The 19,964-nt window shown below is 32.0% G+C and overlaps 1 protein-coding gene across 2 annotated transcripts; it reads left to right on the top strand.

The window, feature by feature from the left end:
* Positions 1 to 590: 590 nt before the first annotated feature.
* Positions 591 to 19,016, top strand: LOC124539621 (repressed by EFG1 protein 1-like). 2 transcript variants are annotated; one of them, XM_047116921.1, is made up of 2 exons: positions 591 to 742; positions 17,452 to 19,016. In XM_047116921.1, the coding sequence occupies exons 1-2, from the start codon at positions 701 to 703 to the stop codon at positions 18,553 to 18,555; spliced, it is 1,146 nt and encodes a 381-aa protein (XP_046972877.1). In that variant the 5' UTR covers positions 591 to 700; the 3' UTR covers positions 18,556 to 19,016. The 2 variants fall into 2 exon arrangements, with proteins under 2 accessions (XP_046972877.1, XP_046972883.1); XM_047116927.1 differs by lacking the exon at positions 591 to 742 and adding an exon at positions 8,909 to 9,048.
* The last annotated feature ends 948 nt before the right edge of the window (positions 19,017 to 19,964 follow it).

The following is a 19,964-nucleotide window of genomic DNA, read 5'->3' as shown; positions in this document are numbered from 1 at the left end:
ATGACGTCAGATAGGAAAGACATGCCAGTAAATTGGGATAAATGCATGAGAATGATGACGTCACAGCGCTGGTATAACTCCTGATTCACATTTCCCGCACAACCGGCATCCTTGATAATTATATGACGGAGTTATTGTTTGCGCAAATAGTTTTGTATATTTTTTTACCTTTAAAAAGGAACGCAAGTTTTAGCTATATGTTAGTTCATACCACAAGTCATAATCAAATCCAGTATGTTGGATATGACATTCATAATTCGTAATATAACAAAAATAATAATTTAACAATTTAAAATAAATATTGTATTTTGAAATTATGTTATACTTATTACCTGTATTTACATAATTAATTTATATGTATTATCTATTTTTATATATCTCATCAATATTTTTAAGTCATTTTGAATAATCAAATTTCTTTTATTATTATTCATATTTTACAGACATAGTATTTATACAGTAAAATAATCCCTAAAAAAATTAAAATAGGTAAATTCTTATTTTAGTTAAAAAAAAACTTTACCCGCTTCTTCTTCTGTATCGGACCAGACACCGATCTAAAACGTCACTTATCTCCGATTAAAATGTCGGCCACTAGAGATACGACATCGGCAGTGAAAAGTATTTTTAATAAAAATGATGTCGTTGTCGTTTTAAAAAATTGTGTACGTTTTACGATAATTGTAATCGATTAAAATCAATGATGAAGACTCCTTGCGTCATACCTGGCTGCTCTTTAATTGTGAGTAAATGATAACCGTTTCTACTAAATTAAAATTTGATAAAATAAGTTGATAAGTCATAACACATTAGCATATTTTAATGTCTTCGAAAGTGATAGTTGTTGTAGATGCATATTTTTCTAGATGTTTTTTTAGTACAAACTAACGACCCGCACCGGCTTCGTACAGGTACAATGCTGATGCCTACTACGTTCATAGTTTTTCAATCAAAAATCAAAACAGACTTTAGGCTTTTACAAGCAATTTTGTATCATTTAACAATTAAGTAAAGCTACCATCGGTTCGGAAAGTAGATTCTACCGAGAAGGACCGGCAAGAAATTCAGTAGTTACTCTTTTTGAATATTTAAAAAATACAATCATATTAGTTAAATACAATTATATATGTGTGTAAAGTATTTTGCCTGGAAGTCAACATTTATTAATTCCAAGCTTTTTTATCATCTACAAAATCATTAAACAATACAAACCGCTATGTACTAACTGCGAAACTAGTCCGTTGTTTCTCATAAAACGTAAAGGACGAAAACAATTATAGTGTATCTGTATGTGTATGTATATCTGTAAGAGACGCATATATCATTGCACACTTTTTTGAAGATCTTCTTAAGGCATACAATACTGTAATACATTCTTTTGATCTGTCTCATAGAATTCAGCCAGCGTTAGAAATGCAAGCGCAAAAAATGTTTATTTACGTCATCACTTTAGAAACCTCTAAAATAATCAATGTTACTCCACTGCATTGTGTATGTGTTATACACATAAATCTTCCTCTTGAATCATTATATTTGAAAAAAAAACCACATCATAATCCGTTGTGTAATTTAAAAGATCTAAGCATACATAGGGGCAGACTGCGGTAAGCGACTTTTTTACACTACGCAATGATGATGATAATGATAATGATCATTGTTTGTGTGTGTTGTTTATTAAATGCCATATGTAAGGCTAAAAGAACATAAATTGACCTAAACAATTATTACAGCGTTGTAGTTTTATAGCAAAAATAAGGATCTTTTAAAAATGCCCAAAATGTGTAACAGGCACAGGAAGGTCTCCTGTGCCTGTTACACATTTTGTTACACATATAGTCGCGTCATAGGTCGCGAAATTCGTGTCGTTATTGCATAGTTCAATGACAACCAAGGGGTTGTGACCAACGAAACGTGTTAGGCCCAAAACGCACTAATAGATATTACAGAACAAGATAAATTAAAGTCAATTCATACAATAAACAAAACGTGTTGACTTCCAGGCAGCATGCTATATATACATATGTAATGTGTTATTTTTATGTACATATGTAATTTTATTTTAATAATATGATTATGATTTTTAAATGTTTATAAAGAGTAACTATTGAGTTGTTTGCCGGTTCTTCTTGATAGATTTTGCATTCCAAACCGTTCATGGCTTCACTTAATATAGTTTGTTAAATGACGATTCAAAAGTGTTTGTGAAAGCCTACTTGAATAAAGTATATTTTGATTTTTATTTTTGAGTTTTTTAACATTTCGATCCCATATTAGATGGATCTGAAACTTTGTTAAAAGGACAACATTAAACAATATCTTTTAGCTATTTATAACCTAACTATATTCATTTGATTTTTTAATAATACTATTAGTTTATTTTCGATATAGTATCAAAATTGTTTTCACTTACTCTTTGAAGTTACGTCCATTTTTAAATATAGAAGCAGACTGGTATATAGGTCATCTGATGGTAGGTGATGACGTCGTAAAATCGGGACCACAAGAAATATTAACCATCCGTTGAATCCAATGCTCCGTGGAACTAAAAAGTTAATATAGCCTGTTGTTAACGATTCGAAGAATTGTGCGATGATTACCACAAAAGCCTTACCACAAAGTACATTCATTACGAAATATTACGAGGTTAATTATTTTGTATTGCAACTGAAAAACATAAACTGCCTCGAACACATTTTGCTTTGAATACGAAATGTACATTAACGTCCTCAGAAGAAATTCAGACTTAAGTGGGAAGAAAACTTTGTCGTTGAAAGACTTTGTTACGTTTTATAAAGGCTTTCTTTGAAATTATTTTATTTTATATCACTTAAAGCGAATTTTAAAACTCTGCCAATTAAAGTTACCTATATATGTATGTTTAAATCAACAATAAATTGCATCATATATGAACACTAATTTGTGTATAGTATTTATGATATATTAGGTCTCATCTCAAACGTTTCTCTCATCTAAATTTAGTATGACCTCGCTTTGTGTTTTAACAAAATATATTCAGATATTATTTGTAAGTATTCGTACTTAAACTTCTCTTCTAAGTCAATAGTATGATCAATCTTGGGGGAATAACCTGCCTCGTTTTTATCACGTCATATTATGCTTTATTCATTATTTGTTTGCGATCAACGTTCGAAATTTAATAACAATAAGAACTAGAGCGCACTAGTAACTTTTGTCACGGTGGCTGTTTCGTCACTCTTGTCGTCACCATGAATTGGTATGGAGGTGCGCGCACTTTACGACGTGACAATTTGGTGACATTTGTGTCTGCATCTGTACATATTCACGGATTTGACAAGAGTGACGAAACAGTCACCGTGACAAAAGTTACCAATGCGCACTAGTGCTGACATCTATTGATAAAAAATCACCACTAATCTAAGTAAAAGAGATAATTATTAGTACAATAAAAGAGTTTGAAGAATTAAGATATTTAAAAAAACGTTAAAGCTTTGGGTTTCGAAATATTCTGGTTATTGAATATTAGTTGTGCCCGCGACTTCGTGCCTGAATTGAACACAAAATTATTGTTTTGTTCGTTGTTTTTACTATTAATTATTGTTGTATCTTAGACAGCAATCGTCCTGCTGTTCACGAGATTAGCAGGAACAAGATAACAAGAACAGGAACAACAGAGAAAAAAAATAAAATATTATATTTGTGTATGTACCGTGTATATAGGTACATGCATATGCATTTAAAAATCGTTTATTTTAATATTACAAACAAACATTCCAATTTTATTATTTGTATTGATTACATTACCCGACATGGCAATGAATGTCGAAGTTACGACATCTATTTAAATGTTGATACAGCAATGACAATCGTGCTTTAAAATAGTTACAAAAACAATTATGAATTATTTTATTACTAACAATTTAATCTTGCATATCTAATACAGTTATCGACAGCAAGTGATAAGAATTATTCACACCTAATTGTATAGAGAAATACATGGAGTAGTTATTATTTTAAAATGATTATTGATTTAAAAAAAAAATGGTATACATCATTATAAACGATAGAGCTATTTAAACGTCACAAAACTATAATTCAACATTAGCATAATATTTTTTTTAATATAATTTACAGTATTTGTTATGCATTGTTTAGCGTTTAATCAATCTTTTATTGCACTCGATTTAAGAATAATAATTGTTATATACGTGACAAAAGTACACAATAAGCAATGCATAGGTACAGTTGCATTAGGTGAAACAAAGGGCCTTATCAACAAAGCAGTGATTACTGTCAAACGACCTTTGAACATGTAAAGCACTTTTGTTATGGAAAATCAGAAGTGACGACGGTACCACAAGCACCCAGACCCAAGACAACGTAGAAAACTAATGATGATCTACATTGACTCGGCCGGGAATCGAACCCGGGACCTCGCATTGGCGTACCTATGAAAACCGGTGTACACACCTCTCGACCACGGAGGTCGTCATGAATATTAAAATATACATAGCACTATAGTTAGTGACAATTTTTTTATGTTCCCTTTAATTTTATTTAGGTTGACGATCTTCAAATAGGCCACTTGATAGTTGATGATAATCATTGCCTTATACCAGAGAGTACCAACGTGCTATAATAATTGTGCCTGTTAGACTGGCACACCCTTCACCCAGTGGCGTAGCTATCATAGGGCAGTGCAGTGCACCAAGGCCTCGAAGTTCAGGGAGCCCTGTAAACTAAACCTTAAGCTTCTGAAGCTAGAAAAACTCCTACGTACTAGATTTCTTATTTGGTATTTATTCCTTCAACCTGGAATTAATTATACTAAGAATTGTTATTTGGTAGCAGAATATTATGTGTGGGTACTGACCCACAGAAGTTGACCCAAAGCCCAACCCAGCTGGCAATTAATGGTCCATTCCAATTGATGAAGTATTGCCTATTTTAAAGGAAATGTTCCAAACATTTATGCCCAAATTACCAAAATTGAAAAAAACACAACAGAATTACCTTCTGTGCAGGTTTAACAATTTAAATAAAACTTCAACTCTTTTTTTAATGTTATTCATAGGGTAATGAATTTATTACCAACCGCTAAAAATCCAGCGATGGTCTTTCTTTTGTCAAATCAAATCAATATCAAACGAGCAGGAGGCTCACCTGATGGATAGTGACTACCACCACCCATGGACATCAGCACCAGGGGGGCTATCAGATGCGTTACCGGCACGAGATACGAGAACGCTCTTTTCTTGAAGGTTCCCATGTCGTATAGGTTCGGAAAAACCGCCGGCGAAAAGTGGTTTCACAAAGTGGTTGTGCGAGGCAGAAAATGTCTAAGAAATCACGCTGTTGTGGATTTTCGGACATCGATAATCTGATAATCTGATGTCCGAAAGTGAAATTCTACAGCCGGAATTAATCCGAACAATTCCTAGGAACAACAGTATAACAATTAATACATAACTTCTTCTTTAAATTTAAGAACCTCCAAATTTCATCTGATTCCAGTAATTGATTATTATTTTTACGTTGAGGAAAAACCTACTAACTGACGATTGGAATGAACGACTTCAACTATCACTTCATTTCGCTCACGTCCACGGCTTCTTTATCGTTGAGGCCGAAATATCCAGAACGGAAGCAATTAAACCAAAAAATACTGTCTGTTACCTGATCCATACAAGTCTTTGAATTTACAAAAGACACGTCACTTTCCTTGAATCGCTGTATCATGCAAAAAAGGTAATAGATTAATAAGTAACATTCAAGTGAGACAGTCATTAAATAGATACGACTTTAATAACACAATTGATGAGAAAGATAAATAATAAAAGCTACAGTGACTACTTTCTCCGCTTCTGTCGAAAGTGAAGTGAAAATTAGGCTACACTTAGAATGCGGTACGCTTGCGCTATAAAGTGAAGTTTATTTTTCGCTAACAAAATTGGAACGAGTGCAAAATTTACAAAGCGCCAGTAAGTACTTGAGTAACCTTGGTCGTTAGCTCTTGATTACACTCTTGGGTGGTTAGGAAGATGGTTTTAAATTCGAATTAACAAAGTATTCCCACCGCTGTTATGAGTAATTTAATAACCTTATATTATAATGATGCGTGTCCAGGCGAATTGACTACGCTTCTTTTTAAATGGCAACTTTTTGTTTTAATTGTTTTTTTTACATAAAAACTTTTTTAGTGCGGTATTACATGTAAATCATTTTTTAATTTTTTTATAAGCTAATTAGATTTGAGTCACAGTATTTCAAAGTTTTCGTATCATGACTCTTGAGATAAAACAATAGTGTTTGGTGTAAAGAAATCCGTCAATAGTATAGTAAAAAGTAACAGCCCTAAATTTCCCACTGCTGGGCTAAGGCCTCCTCTTCCATTAAGGAGAGGGTTTGGAACATATTCCACTTCGCTGTTCCAATGCGAGTTGGTGGAATGCACATGTGGCAGAATTTCGATGAAATTACACACATGCAGGTTTCCTCATGATGTTTTCCTTCACCGCCGAGCACGAGATGAATTATATAAACACAAATTAAGCACATATACATAGTGGTACTTGCCTGGGTTTGAAACCGCAATCATCAGTTAAGATACACGCGTTTTAACCACTGGGCTATCTCAGCTCTCCCGTCAATAGTGTTAACGCTAAATTCTTCAAAAGATCAAGCCATGAGTAAAAATATGCCCAAAAAACATTGACGAAAGAAAGGACCGAAAAATTTCGTAACTCATTTTTCTTGCGATGTTTTATTAACTTGTCAACTCCAAATAAATGAAGTAATATTAAGCGAATTTAACAATTATTTGAAAGATTTATTAAAAAAAAAAAATAGAAAAATATTTAGGACTTTTGATCTGATTCCATCTGAATTCGAATTTACTTCAAATAAAGAGTTAAGGCTAAATCCTATGCGATAAAATAGCTAGATAGAATTAATTGATATTTTTTCTAAATACGCGGTATGCTATTTATTCGTTTGGCATTGATCTTTTGTTTAACTGTTTAACCTTGCTTGAAATTGTTATTAAAATATATCTACCTCGAATATCAAAATGCGGACGTGAGAATGTTTGATACGCTATTATAAGATAAAAATTATTGTACTCCATCAACAATATACAAATCAGCGGATACACACAAGTATATACGATTTAAATTTAAAGTATTTCTATGTTAAAAAATTATATTACTTAATTAACTAAGTATTAAAGTTAAACTCCCTTTAACATCATTTTTGCAAACAATCGAAAACTGTATTTACTAATCAAATCAAATGAAAATAAACTTTATTGAAGTAGGCTTTTACAAGCACTTTTGAATCGACATTTTACAATTAAGTGAAGCTACCACCGGTTCGGAAATTAGATTCTATCGAGAAGAACCGGCAAGAAATTCAGTAGTAACTCTTTTTCAACATTTAAAAAATACAAAGTCATGTTAGTTGAATACAATTATTTAAATTAATATATCTGGCATAAAAGTCAACAATTATTAACTCCACGCTTTTTAATCATGTGAAAAATAAAACAAGGAATTAACAAAGATTTCTGTTTTTACACCAAAATAGGTTACAGATGGGCCCATTTTATTAATAAAGAGATTTATATGATAGAATAATAAAATTTATATATTATAGCCCTCTGGAATAATATAGCTTTCTATCGCTATTTTTTTACTATTGGAACAATAATTCCGGAGACTATTCCCGACAAACAAACAGTATTTAAGGCTTTTCAATATTAGCGTAACAAAACTAAAGTTATTTATTAAAATCATGACTATTTAATTTAAGACGAGCAAAGCAGTTATTTGACAGCGAGTGTGATTTTAGTCACAATACAATTTTATGCATCAACTAGCTTTTGCCCGCGACTTCGTTCGCGTGGACTTCAGGTTCGTCCCGTCTAGTCTAGTAATCGCTTAAAATCGCTTCGTAAATAAGCCATTATTTCTCGTACAAAGTAAAGAATAAAAAATGGTTATTGTGGGTTATTCCTAAGAGATAAACATATACCATCAGGGACTTTTTTGTAGACCTTTTTAAGTTGTACAATACTGTTGTACATTGTTTTGATCTATTTTGTAGGATTCAGTCAGCGTTTGCAATGTAAGCGCAAAAAATGTGTTTTTTTACGACCTCACATTAGAAACCTCAAAAATTGTAGCCTATGTGTTATTCTGATGTATAAGCTATATTGTGGTAAAGTTTCATTCAAATCCATTCAGTAGTTTTTACGTGAAAGAGTAACAAACATCCATACATCCATACTTACAAACTTTCGCCTTTATAATAGTAGTAGGATTATTTTTGAATACGGGTAAACGTATGCCTTGATACACAAAAACCTTCTTATTCTGATTTGAATAGTTACGACAAAATAATCCTTAAGTCCGTTATATAAGAACGAAAATTGCACGTATATATTAACATCATTGACGACAGTCGCTGAAGTACCTTAACATGTACGTCCCGTTACATTAATGGGTCAAACAGTGTCACAGAGTTTTTGTTACGTGTTGTATCGATTTTCGTGACTTCCGTATTTTTTGCCAGCTGTTTGTGTTAAGCGATGCATCATTTTCCGGAATTCCACCAACTAATAACAATCAAACCATTGTCCGTTCCGAATTCACGATCAGTTGGTCTTCAAACTCGAAACTCGCCGCTCCGTTTGCATACCGAATAACAAAAACGTTGCATTTCTGTTCTATTCCAATTTCAAATTTTAGTTATTCGTTACCAGCGAAAATTGAATAATGAACAAAAATCGTATGAACAAACGACTCCATTGATATCTGTAATCTCTGATAGGGCGCTTCCACAAGTTAGCGTTTATCGCTGACTATATCTCACTCGTTCTAATATATGGCCGTGAAGAGAGATAGTGATATTTGATAACACCACTAAATTTCATAATGGTAGTAGCATTCGCATTCAGACCAAAGGATGAAGAAGTGGGGCGCATAAATTGAACAGGATTATAAGTGTTACGGTCACACAAGGACGTTTAAAGTTGATAACCACGATTGGAGACAACACTCGTAAAAAATGGTAAATATTACTTTTTACTACTAAAACTATTATTTTATGGGTATTTTCAAAAATGTCTAATTTTCACACATACTTTTACGTCATTTTTACTTTTTGAATTAAACTTCTTATTTAAGCCATGTATGTTCTTGTAACCGAAGGACTTGTCAAAAAACAAATCTTATTATTGAAGGATACTAACTAATGCTCTTAAATATAAACACTGTTGACTTCCATCTCTATAATAAAGAGCTCATAAAGGTATTAAAATGAAGCACAAAATACGGTACCTTAAATTTTTTACCTACATTTTTCATACCTTCGATGTGGTCAAAATAAATATGACTTATCAAGTGATCTGTAATTTAATTATCGAATGTAAACTCTTTATTCTTACTGAAAATATCTTCAGCTTTAAAAATACATTATGTAACATACTCATTAGGTTTTAAGGTAATAATTATTATCTTTGCAATCAGTTTCAAATGATCGATTTTAGAATCTTAATCAAAGTAATAACTGGTTGAATGATGTAATTTAAATTTAGAATGTGTAATCTATATTTAAAATATTATTAATTAATTTAACACTTACTAACTTAACTTAGTATAAAGCTTGAAGAGATTCCTTTCCTTTCCTTTCCTTTCAGCGTAAAGGAAAAAATAAACTTAGACGATATATATGTATGTAACTCTAGATAAATAAATAAACTCCGTGGTCAAGTAGTGTGTACACCGGTTTTCATGGGTACTCCAATCCAATGTCCCGGATTCGATTCCCAGCCGAGTCGATGTAAAAAAATCATTAGTTTTCTATGTTGTGTTGAGTCTGGGTGTTTATGGTACGTCTGATTTTCCATAACACAAGTGCTTTAGCTACTTACATTGGTATCAGAGTAATTTATGTGATGTTTTACAATATTTATTTATTTAAATAATTAAGCATTCGAATTTCGAATCAAAATCTAAATTATTATATTAAAAATATAATTTTGACAATATATAAAGTTACGAGAGCAAAAATCGAGTACAATGAGAGAAATATAACAAAACGGGTCAAGCACATGTTACAAACAAAATACAAAACTTCAACTGACGGCTGTGTGGATGGACGTCAAAGATTCTTTTTTTTTATTTTATCTTCCTCGAAGAGTAAATTTATTTTGGTTGCGATTGTCATATTCGATTTTTAAATATTCGTCGATGGTATAAGTCACAGCTTTGTGAATTGTCACTTATAATTGTTATTTTAGCTTTATTCAAAAGTTTTTTTTTTAGGATAGAGATTAAACTTTTTTTAAGTTTAATTTAATGTCAAATAACATTAATTCAGTTAATCAATTTTATCGACACGATTTTTTTTATAATTTTAACGTTTTTTATTTTTTTCTTTTAGCTATAGTACCGCTCTCTAACCGGCCAGTAACTTTATCTGCTCTCTTTTAAATATTTGTTAAATCGCAATAATTTAGTAAATTGCAATCAAGAATCCATTTTATAGTTTTGCACATCTAAGGAGCTCTTCAAAATGAAACCATAACTGATTATTTATGTGCAGCTATCGTCCCATAATCACTGGGAAAAAAATTGGCTTAGATTCGTTTTATTGACTGCCTTTTGATTTATAAGTTAAAATCAACACTCCAAGCCAGTGGCGTAATGTTAAAAAGACGTATAACCTTCCTGAATTAATGAGCGATTTTACGTTATTTTATTGAGACTGCTCTAGTAGATCCTTAGTTTCGTTAGTTTAAACAAACAATCTTTTCAGTTTAAAAATAGCTTATAACACAAAATTTTAGCATACTATATTCTGTAATGTTGCTTATGATAAAATAGCTATTTAGCACAAAAATGGTATTAAAAATGGGAATGTTAATTCTTTAAACGCCTTACTAAGACTCTATTTTTCTCCATATTCTATATCTATCTATATTCACTCATAATCTGATAATAAAATGTCTTGACCTATCCCAAGCCACTGCTAGTAATACTCTACGGAAATATAATGATAAGTAAAATTTTGTTAACTAATAAAATATAAAGCATATTAAAAAATGTAATTATTTTTTTATGTCTTAACCGATTTCAAATATAGAGAAGGTTCTCTATTTGAAAATTTAAATATTTATGTACATATGTTCGGGTATAACTTCGACATACATAAGATGGATTTGCAATTCTCTGTTTGTTCCAAAGAGGTTTATCCCGAAAAGGTCTCATTCAAATTTCGTAAAGAGCCGATCTTTATGGATATCGATATGGATGAGTTTCGGAGACAGACTACGGAACTCCTCAATAAACGCCAGCAAATTTAACACGATTGTTGTTAATATATCGCTATATGTCATTGATGTTGGTATTTTTTTAATATAACAATACTTTTATATTAAAAAAAATACATATAGTAATATGAGAGCTGAGATGGCCCAGTGGTTAGAACGCGTGCATCTTAACCGACGATTGCGGGTTCAGACCCAGGCAAGCACCTCTATATATATGTGCTTAATTCGTGTTTATAATTCATCTCGAGCTTGGAGGAAAACATCGTGAGGAAACCTGCATGTGACTAATTGCATCGAAATTCTGCCACCTGTGCATTCCACCAAACCGCATTGGAGCAGCGTGGTGGAATATGATCAAACCCTGTAATGGAAGAGGAGGCCTTACCCCAGCAGTGGGAAATTTACAGGCTGTTACTTTACTTTTACTTTTATACGTTATATATGTATTTGTGCTACGAACCGCGATAAAATAAATAACCATATCTTGTATTATAAACTGATTAATTGGAAATGAATTAAATTGTAACCGAAAATTTCTATGAAATAATTATATTCTTATAAAATTAAAATGGTAAAGTTAAATCTAAGTTAAGCCACTACTTGTAAATAATTGAAAAATATATATAACAAGCTATTTTTTTATTTTGATTTATTTTTTTATATAAATACATTTCGCTGATAATAATTATAAAAAAATCTTAATATTTATTATTGGATTTTGGTTATTATTAATTACAATCTTGATGTCATTCGATTAATCTCGACCTAGATCATGATTAATTATATATGTATGTAAATATTTTTAATGTAATACTTATGTATATATGTAGAGCTATCGAATGCCGACTAGTTCATATGACACACTTAGAAATACATATAATTTGATAATATCATACTTAATTGAAATTTTTATTAATTAAACGACTAAATTTAAATAACGTTCGAATTTCGAAACTATTGCAATTAAAAGTAAATTGCGCAATTAATGTAAGTACGCAATTCAAATTACGGTAACAGTACGCTATCCGTAAGTACCCGTTCCTGTAATATGGCGGCTTAGTACAATCGTCCGTTCTACTTGATCCTTAATTAATATTGCTGGGAACGACCGACCGTCCTAGATCATAGAGCAAATATACATGACCGGACCAAGAATAGGGTTAATTGTTTTTAAAAATTTAAACATTGACGTGGTGATATTTTGTCTGCCTACTCTCTGTGATATGAAACCTTTTTTGTGTTGTTACTCTTTGGAATAAAGGCATATATATATATATGAATTTTAATTTTGTATCAATTTAATCCATATGTTAATTTAATTGAAACGATTATTGACATAATCTTAACTTGGCGTTTATGTCGTTTTGTTTAAATAATGTGTAAGAAAAAGAAAATTCATACATAAATTAACGATTCTAAATTCATATTCGATCATGGCCTTCAATTCCAAATGAGATTACTTAATTGTGCGGGTGTAATTATTATGTCTAAGTCTGTGCGAAAACACAAGTACACTCCGAACTTATTTGCTGTAATCTTTGTAGTACAATTTAAAAAAAAACTGGCCAAAAAACAAGCCAGATAAATATGCAAATATATTTCAAAAAATATAATAGACACACAAACCTAATATCGGAATCTCATTTTAGACGTTCTCAAAAACAGGTTTCATTTGTTTTATATTATTTGAAATAATTCGATTCTTCCAGTCATTAGCTATTATCTACTAATCAAACTCTTCCAGATACGAGCAGTTATTCCAATTCTTTCAGGACGCCATATAAAAGTTGACGTATCGCCTTGCCGAAGTGAAAAAGACTATTTGCGAGTTTAATAGAAATTTCGTTGGTTTGTAGCAAACATAAGTAGGCGTGTTAAAGGTCGTGTATACACAACGCTTTCAGTCACAATATAAGACGTTTTCATATTGCAAACCGTAGCGTTTTTTAACAAAATCTCAATAGTCATTTGTAATAATCATAATTACAAATGCTATAATTTTTTTTTTTTTTATTACCGTGTAAGCTCTTTTTACGTTCCGTTAATCTGTAGTCTAAATAATATATTTTTCCCAAGTGTTTCGTATTCAATCAAAAACCGTGTTTTCATGTGCTATTTCTCAATTCCATAGTTTGTTGGCGTAGAACAACGTAGTAAGAAAATTGACTTGTTTCCAATGGATTTCTGCCTCTTGTCTGCCTACTGACCTAATCTGGCCTGTGGGTCACCCGATGGTCAACTGGTCAACAATCAATGGTCACTACTGCCCATAGCTATTGGCGCTTTAAGAAATGCAAAAACGTCCTAACAATGCACCAGCAGCCTTGAGAACTGAGATTTCATGTCCCTTGTATCTGTACAATGCCTCACACAACAATGCTAAGTACTCCTTCTCGCATCAACCCAGACAGGGTTGCACGAATCATTACCAACAAGAGAATATTACTAATTTGCGAAGTCATTTTTAGGCGATTAATCGAAAATAGGGTATTGCGTTTACTGTTTACGAATAAGTGTGAAGGGTATTTTAGAATGCGTAGGAAGAAATGGCTGGGAAGTTTTGTTTACCCACTTTAGGCCCATAGATGGATGACGGAGAAACGATAAGTAGACTCTTTCGCAGTGTACTCGAGGAAATTGTTGCTTATTTTATCCCGACGCAAATCAATAATTGGTATCCGTGGTCTTTAATAAATCCGGACAAGTTAATCGTAACTTAATGAGCTTGATTAGTTTGATATTCTATCGCTAAACAACAGTACGCAGTATTGTTGAGTTCCGGTTTGAAGGGTGAGAGAGCTAGTGTAACTAAAGGCACGAGGGACATAGCATATTTCTTACAGCGTCATTGTCTATGGGTGATGATGACCACTTACCATCAGGTGGCCCATAAGGTCGTCCGCCAACCTATTCCTCAAACAAGTAATTAAGATGCTATGTCCCTTGTGCTGTACACTGGCTCAACCACCCTTTAAACAAGTAAACCTAAAGTTAACTTAACTTAAACTTAAAGAACATTTTTAAATTAATTTTCACATAATATTCCTTTCTTCCACCATTTCTCTCTTATTCCCAGAATGTATATATTTAATCGTCTTGGTGAACAATAAAAGGAATATATTTTCAATAGGTAAATCGGATGTGTCTCGAAAAATAAGAAGTGTCTCATATCTCGGCAAAAATTATATTTTTTTATTATTTTGTTTCGTTTCGGAAACATTACATAACAAATATTATTTAAATGTTATAAAATGTCATTTATATTCAGTATTAGCATTGCACCTGGGTGGGTCACTAGTAATTGATAAATAAAATAAAATTTTAAATCTTTACCTCGACAACAATAATTATAGGAATATACAAAGTCAATATCACGAACGCATAACGAAGTATTTTATCGTATTTCTTATCTCGACCGAACAAAATTCTTATTAATTCATACTTTGATGAATTGCCTTTAAACGGCTTACGTATTCAATGAAAAAATATCAAGATTTCATTTACATTGAGTTTCAGTATTTTTCAATTTCAGTTGCAAATGTCAATGACCTTGTCGCTAAGTTTTGAATATAACATTCTTGATGTTATTATCTATAGTTTTGTCTAATATCTTATGGTCATAAAATGTTTTACTGTCTTCAGTAGATTGTAGATAATATAATCACTTCTATGACTGTTTATATACTAGCTAGAATTATAGTATTTCTTAACCAATAAACTTTAATTTCAGAGCCATTATTATTAAATTACATCGTTATCTTTAAGGCTTCACTAAAACCCATATATATTTTAATGTGTTTCTTTTTTTTAATTCAATAATCTCATCCAATCTAGTTTTATTATTATATATTACAATAATAAGGGTAGATTTATTTTCATATATAATTATGAAATTAACTCTAGTTAGTCCTTCACGGTCAAAGTCATTGTGATGATATTTTATATATTACAAGCTTAAACAATGTCATAAGTGACATAAGTCTCCTAATTTTTATACCTAGCATCTGGTTACCGAACTCAAAAACGAGAACAAGTTTGCTTCAAACAGCAGCCCATTAATTAAGATTAATTAAGAATTTAGTTATTACACGATACGTCATACACGGCCAAAATAATAGCAATGTTAGTTCCATTGCTATTAATTTCGTTTCGGTTCCATTGCTGTTCTTGGATGAGCTAGTAATATTAATATATTGCGATAGTAAATAATAACCAAAGAGTGTTAAATACAATTCCTTATTAGAACTCTTTAATGTATTATTTAACTAGTGACCCCAGATTCGTAAATTGTTTGAAATATCACGATGATTTTTTCAATGGGATATATACCGACTAAGCGCTTTACTTGTAACCAATAAATAAAAACGTATGTCTTTCTCTCGTCACAGTTTAATGTAAATCGGTATTCTATGCGTGTGAAGTCGAGATGGATAGCTAGTTTAATATAACTGAGAATTATTTATAAACTTAATTAACGTAAAGCAAATAATAGGTTTGATATTTTTCGGACGTACTTTTACGCAGCGAACGGTAGGGTGAAGTGACAGAAATCGACTTCGTCATGTTAGGGAAAAGCATTTCGCCCCAGGCGACCCTTATCCCTCTCTTTCTACTTTGTTGTCTCTTTCTTTTGATTATTTCATGTCATTGTTATAATTCAGGTCGAGATGGCCCAGTGGTTAGAACGCGTGCATCTTAACCGATAATTACGGGTCCAAACCCAGGCAAGCACCGCTGATTCATGTGCTTAATTTGTCTTTATAATTCATCTTGTGCTCAGCGGTGAAGGAAAACATCGTGAGGAAACCTGCATGTGACAAATTTTTCATAGAAATTCTGCCACATGTGTATTCCATCAACCCGTATTGGAACAGCGTGGTAGAATAAGTTCCAAACCTCAAAAAGGAGAGGAGGCTATGTCAAAAGTAACTTCGTCCCTACCGGGTTTCCAATGACACACCTTTTTCTTCAGCAATCAATGTTTTTACGAGTCACATGCAATAACATTTAATGAAACAATACACATAATCGGTATTAAAGCGACGGAAAATGAAATATCATTTCATGTTTTTCATGGAAAGGTTATTACTTACGAAAGCGGAAACATATCGACGTAGCTGCGTTAGTCATTGATAAATCAGTTTCCAAGGGCAAAGTTGGGCGAAGTTGCCATTATATTACATTAAACTCCATTTCTTTTTGTAAAGAAATAAGTTGCATTTTAGCACTATATTTTTGTGATAGCATCCCCAAACGATGTGTTATAAATATATTTTAATGAAAACAATTAAAAAAAACCACTTAAATCGTCATTTTGTAATTAAGTGAAGCTACCACCGGTTCGGAAATTAGATTCTACCGAGAAGAACCGACAAGAGACTCAGAAAAAATTTCATTGAATTTAGAATCATATCATATCATATCTGTTTGTTTACTGTTCCAATGCGAGTTGGTGGAATGCACATATGGCAGAATTTCGATGAAATTAGACACATGCAGGTTTCCTCACGATGTTTTCCTTCACCGCCGAGCACGAGATGAATTATAAACACAAATTAAGCATATATAATAATGGTGCTTGCCTGGGTTTGAACCCGCAATCATCGGTTAAGATGCACGCGTTCTAACCACTGGGCCATCTCAGCTCGCGTTACATATAATCTTGTAAAATGACGACTACAAAGCTCTTATAAAAGCCAACTTAATTTTGTTACAAATGTTTGAAAAGCTACGACTGTTGATGTTAAATTAAATATTGTTTTAGAGCAAAGAGGTTATATACTATAAAAAGTGAATAATTCTTCTATCGTATCAAAACAAGTGGATTCCCACTTTACACTTCATGTGATATCATCACGTTAACAATCAACTTCATAAATACCATTGCTCATGAAGAAATTTAAAAAAAAAGCAAATAAATTCAACGAATACTATGAGTAATGCATGACTACAATTATTTTATTGCTGCTTAAAATATTTCCAAGTATTCAAACTAATTGTTTTCTACATTTACGTATATATCGGTATTTGCTTTATATTGGATTAGATTAACTTTATTCTTTTTTTATATAGGATATTTATTAAATACAGGAATGGAATAATTGGATCAGATAATTTAACAATTTCGTTTCTTTTTTCAGAGTAAGTTATTTCGATCAAAGTCGAATGATTTCGAGAACGAAGCGTTGGAAGTGCACAATGAATACAGAAGAGAACACGGAGTTCCACCACTAGTTCTGAATAAAGATATTTGTAAAATTAGCCAGAAATGGGCCGAAGAATTAGCAAAGAACGATAAAATGGCGTACAGTGTAAACCAGACTTATGGAGAAAGTGTGTACTGTGGTTGGTCACCAGACCCTAATACGAAAATAAGAGCAAAAGATTGCGTAGACAGATGGTACAATGAGATCAATGATTTCTCTTTCGGGAAAGAGCCTGAAGTCTTAAATTGTGGTCATTTTACTCAAATAATTTGGAAAAGTACTAAGGAACTCGGAATTGGTAACGCTAAAAGCAAAACAGGAAAGTTATATGTGGTAGCAAATTACTATCCTCCTGGAAATTACGCTGGCCAATTCGTGAAGAACATTCCACCACCAGGAGCTTTTCAATTCCGGTCCAGCTCCAGTTACAGTTCATCTATTTCACCACGAGAATCCAACAATAACTTAGCGCCACATTCACCTACTAAATTTTCCTCTGGGCCTCCTTCACCTAATTTTAGGAGCAGCAAAAATTTAAGCGACATAGCTAATGACTTGGTCACAAAAATCAGATCATTTTCGATATCAACAGAAAAGTTTGAAGAAGAATTCCTCCAAGCCCACAACGATTACAGAGTAAGACACAGAGTACCGCCTTTGGAACTTAGCAAGAAGTTGTGTAAATACGCAGAAGAGTGGGCCAAAACTATTTCTAAAAAGGGAAAAGTGGAACATCGTGACCAAAATGAATACGGTGAAAACATATTCTACGCTTGGTCGTCCGATCCAAATTTTTCGCTATCAGGAAGAGATCCAGTTGACAAATGGTACAGTGAAATTAATAATCACTCGTTCGGTCAAGAACCAGATCACCTAAGTTCTGGACATTTCACACAAGTTGTGTGGGAAGAAAGTAGGGAATTAGGCGTGGGTGTGGCGAAAACTAAAGAAGGACAAGTTTACGTCGTCGCGTATTATCACCCACCTGGTAACGTAATGGGTAGTTTCGCTATCAACGTTCGCCCACCTGTTTATTAAATTAGTTTCTAGACACCAAAGACATTCGACATTCCAAAGAAATAAGTTATTTAGGAATATGATATTTATTACATTTTTTATATTATAAAATAAGGTAGATAGAATTATTATTGTGATGTTATATTAAATGTAAATGAATTGTTTTTTATTGTATAAATTTATTTATAGACTCATTACAGTAATAACTAAGTCTTATATTAATATTTCACAGATTATAGAAATGTATGAAATATGTCTGTTAATTATGTTAATGCAATAATATTTTAAGCTTAGAACACTTTTGGCTGATAAATTGTTAATCACTTGACCCTGCTTGCTCGGTGTTTGAGTACATACTAACGAAGATGTTGATAAAGCAGGCATGCTCCACTGGGGCCTAGAATTGTTCTTTTTATAGGAAAAATTAATGCCATTGAAAAATCAACTCTGTTCTCTGAACAGATAATTAAAAATTTTCTAGATATTTGGCGTCTTTATTAGTTATTACATCACCGAATTTACAAATGTTATGCAACGTGCCTTTAATATAGAAGTTCGAATCATTCTAAAAACAAAAGGCCTTTGAACTGGAAAAATATACCCTCTACACTACTTGAGTATTCATTACAAACGAGTTTTACGGAAATAAACTCCCAAGAGAGCGAATGCGGGTGGGGTAGGAAGTAGAAACTACAGCACTATAATTTTCTGAAATAATCATGCAAAAAGTTTTATATGATGCAACTACGAATAAAAACACATATTTTTTATAGTACTGCCATTCAATTCAAAATCACTTCGTATCTCACTCGAAAAATAATAATTAGATCACTGTGACATGCTCATTCGAAATGTGTTCTTTATATGTATTATTAACAATTTGCATATGTTTATTGCATATTACACTCTTTCCGTATAACTATTATGTAAAAAAACCGAAATGTTACTGTAGAATACGATTGTCACATAATATAATTTGATATGTGACATAGATTATTAATCATTTTAATTCAAAATACACAAATGCAACTGTCAACATTTCACAAGTGACTTGCGGAGTGATTCCTAATAGTGAATTCTACTTTTTCCAAACAGCTCGAATAGACAAATTAAATTAATATCCTGTAGATAACCCAATGTTGGTATCAGATCTCATTTCTTTTTAAGGTTTGGAATTTAAACTACTACACTTCTTCGTGGGAGATTCAGCAATATTAGCTCATTTTAATTAATTTAATTTTTGGTTTCGAGTAAAATCACACAAGCTAATAAAATATAATATTAAATGAAAATGGGGAACAACATTTTTCCAAATCCAAATGTATGAATATTAAGTATTTGTCAGTACAGATACATTATTATGAATGCATAGATATGTTTTCTGAACTCCAATACATTCTGCGTACAAGACTGAAGTGTACGATTAACTC

Source organism: Vanessa cardui, chromosome 2, assembly GCF_905220365.1.
Source record: "Vanessa cardui chromosome 2, ilVanCard2.1, whole genome shotgun sequence".
Taxonomy (NCBI): Eukaryota; Metazoa; Arthropoda; class Insecta; order Lepidoptera; family Nymphalidae; genus Vanessa; species Vanessa cardui.
This window is presented reverse-complemented; position numbering and strand designations above follow the sequence as displayed.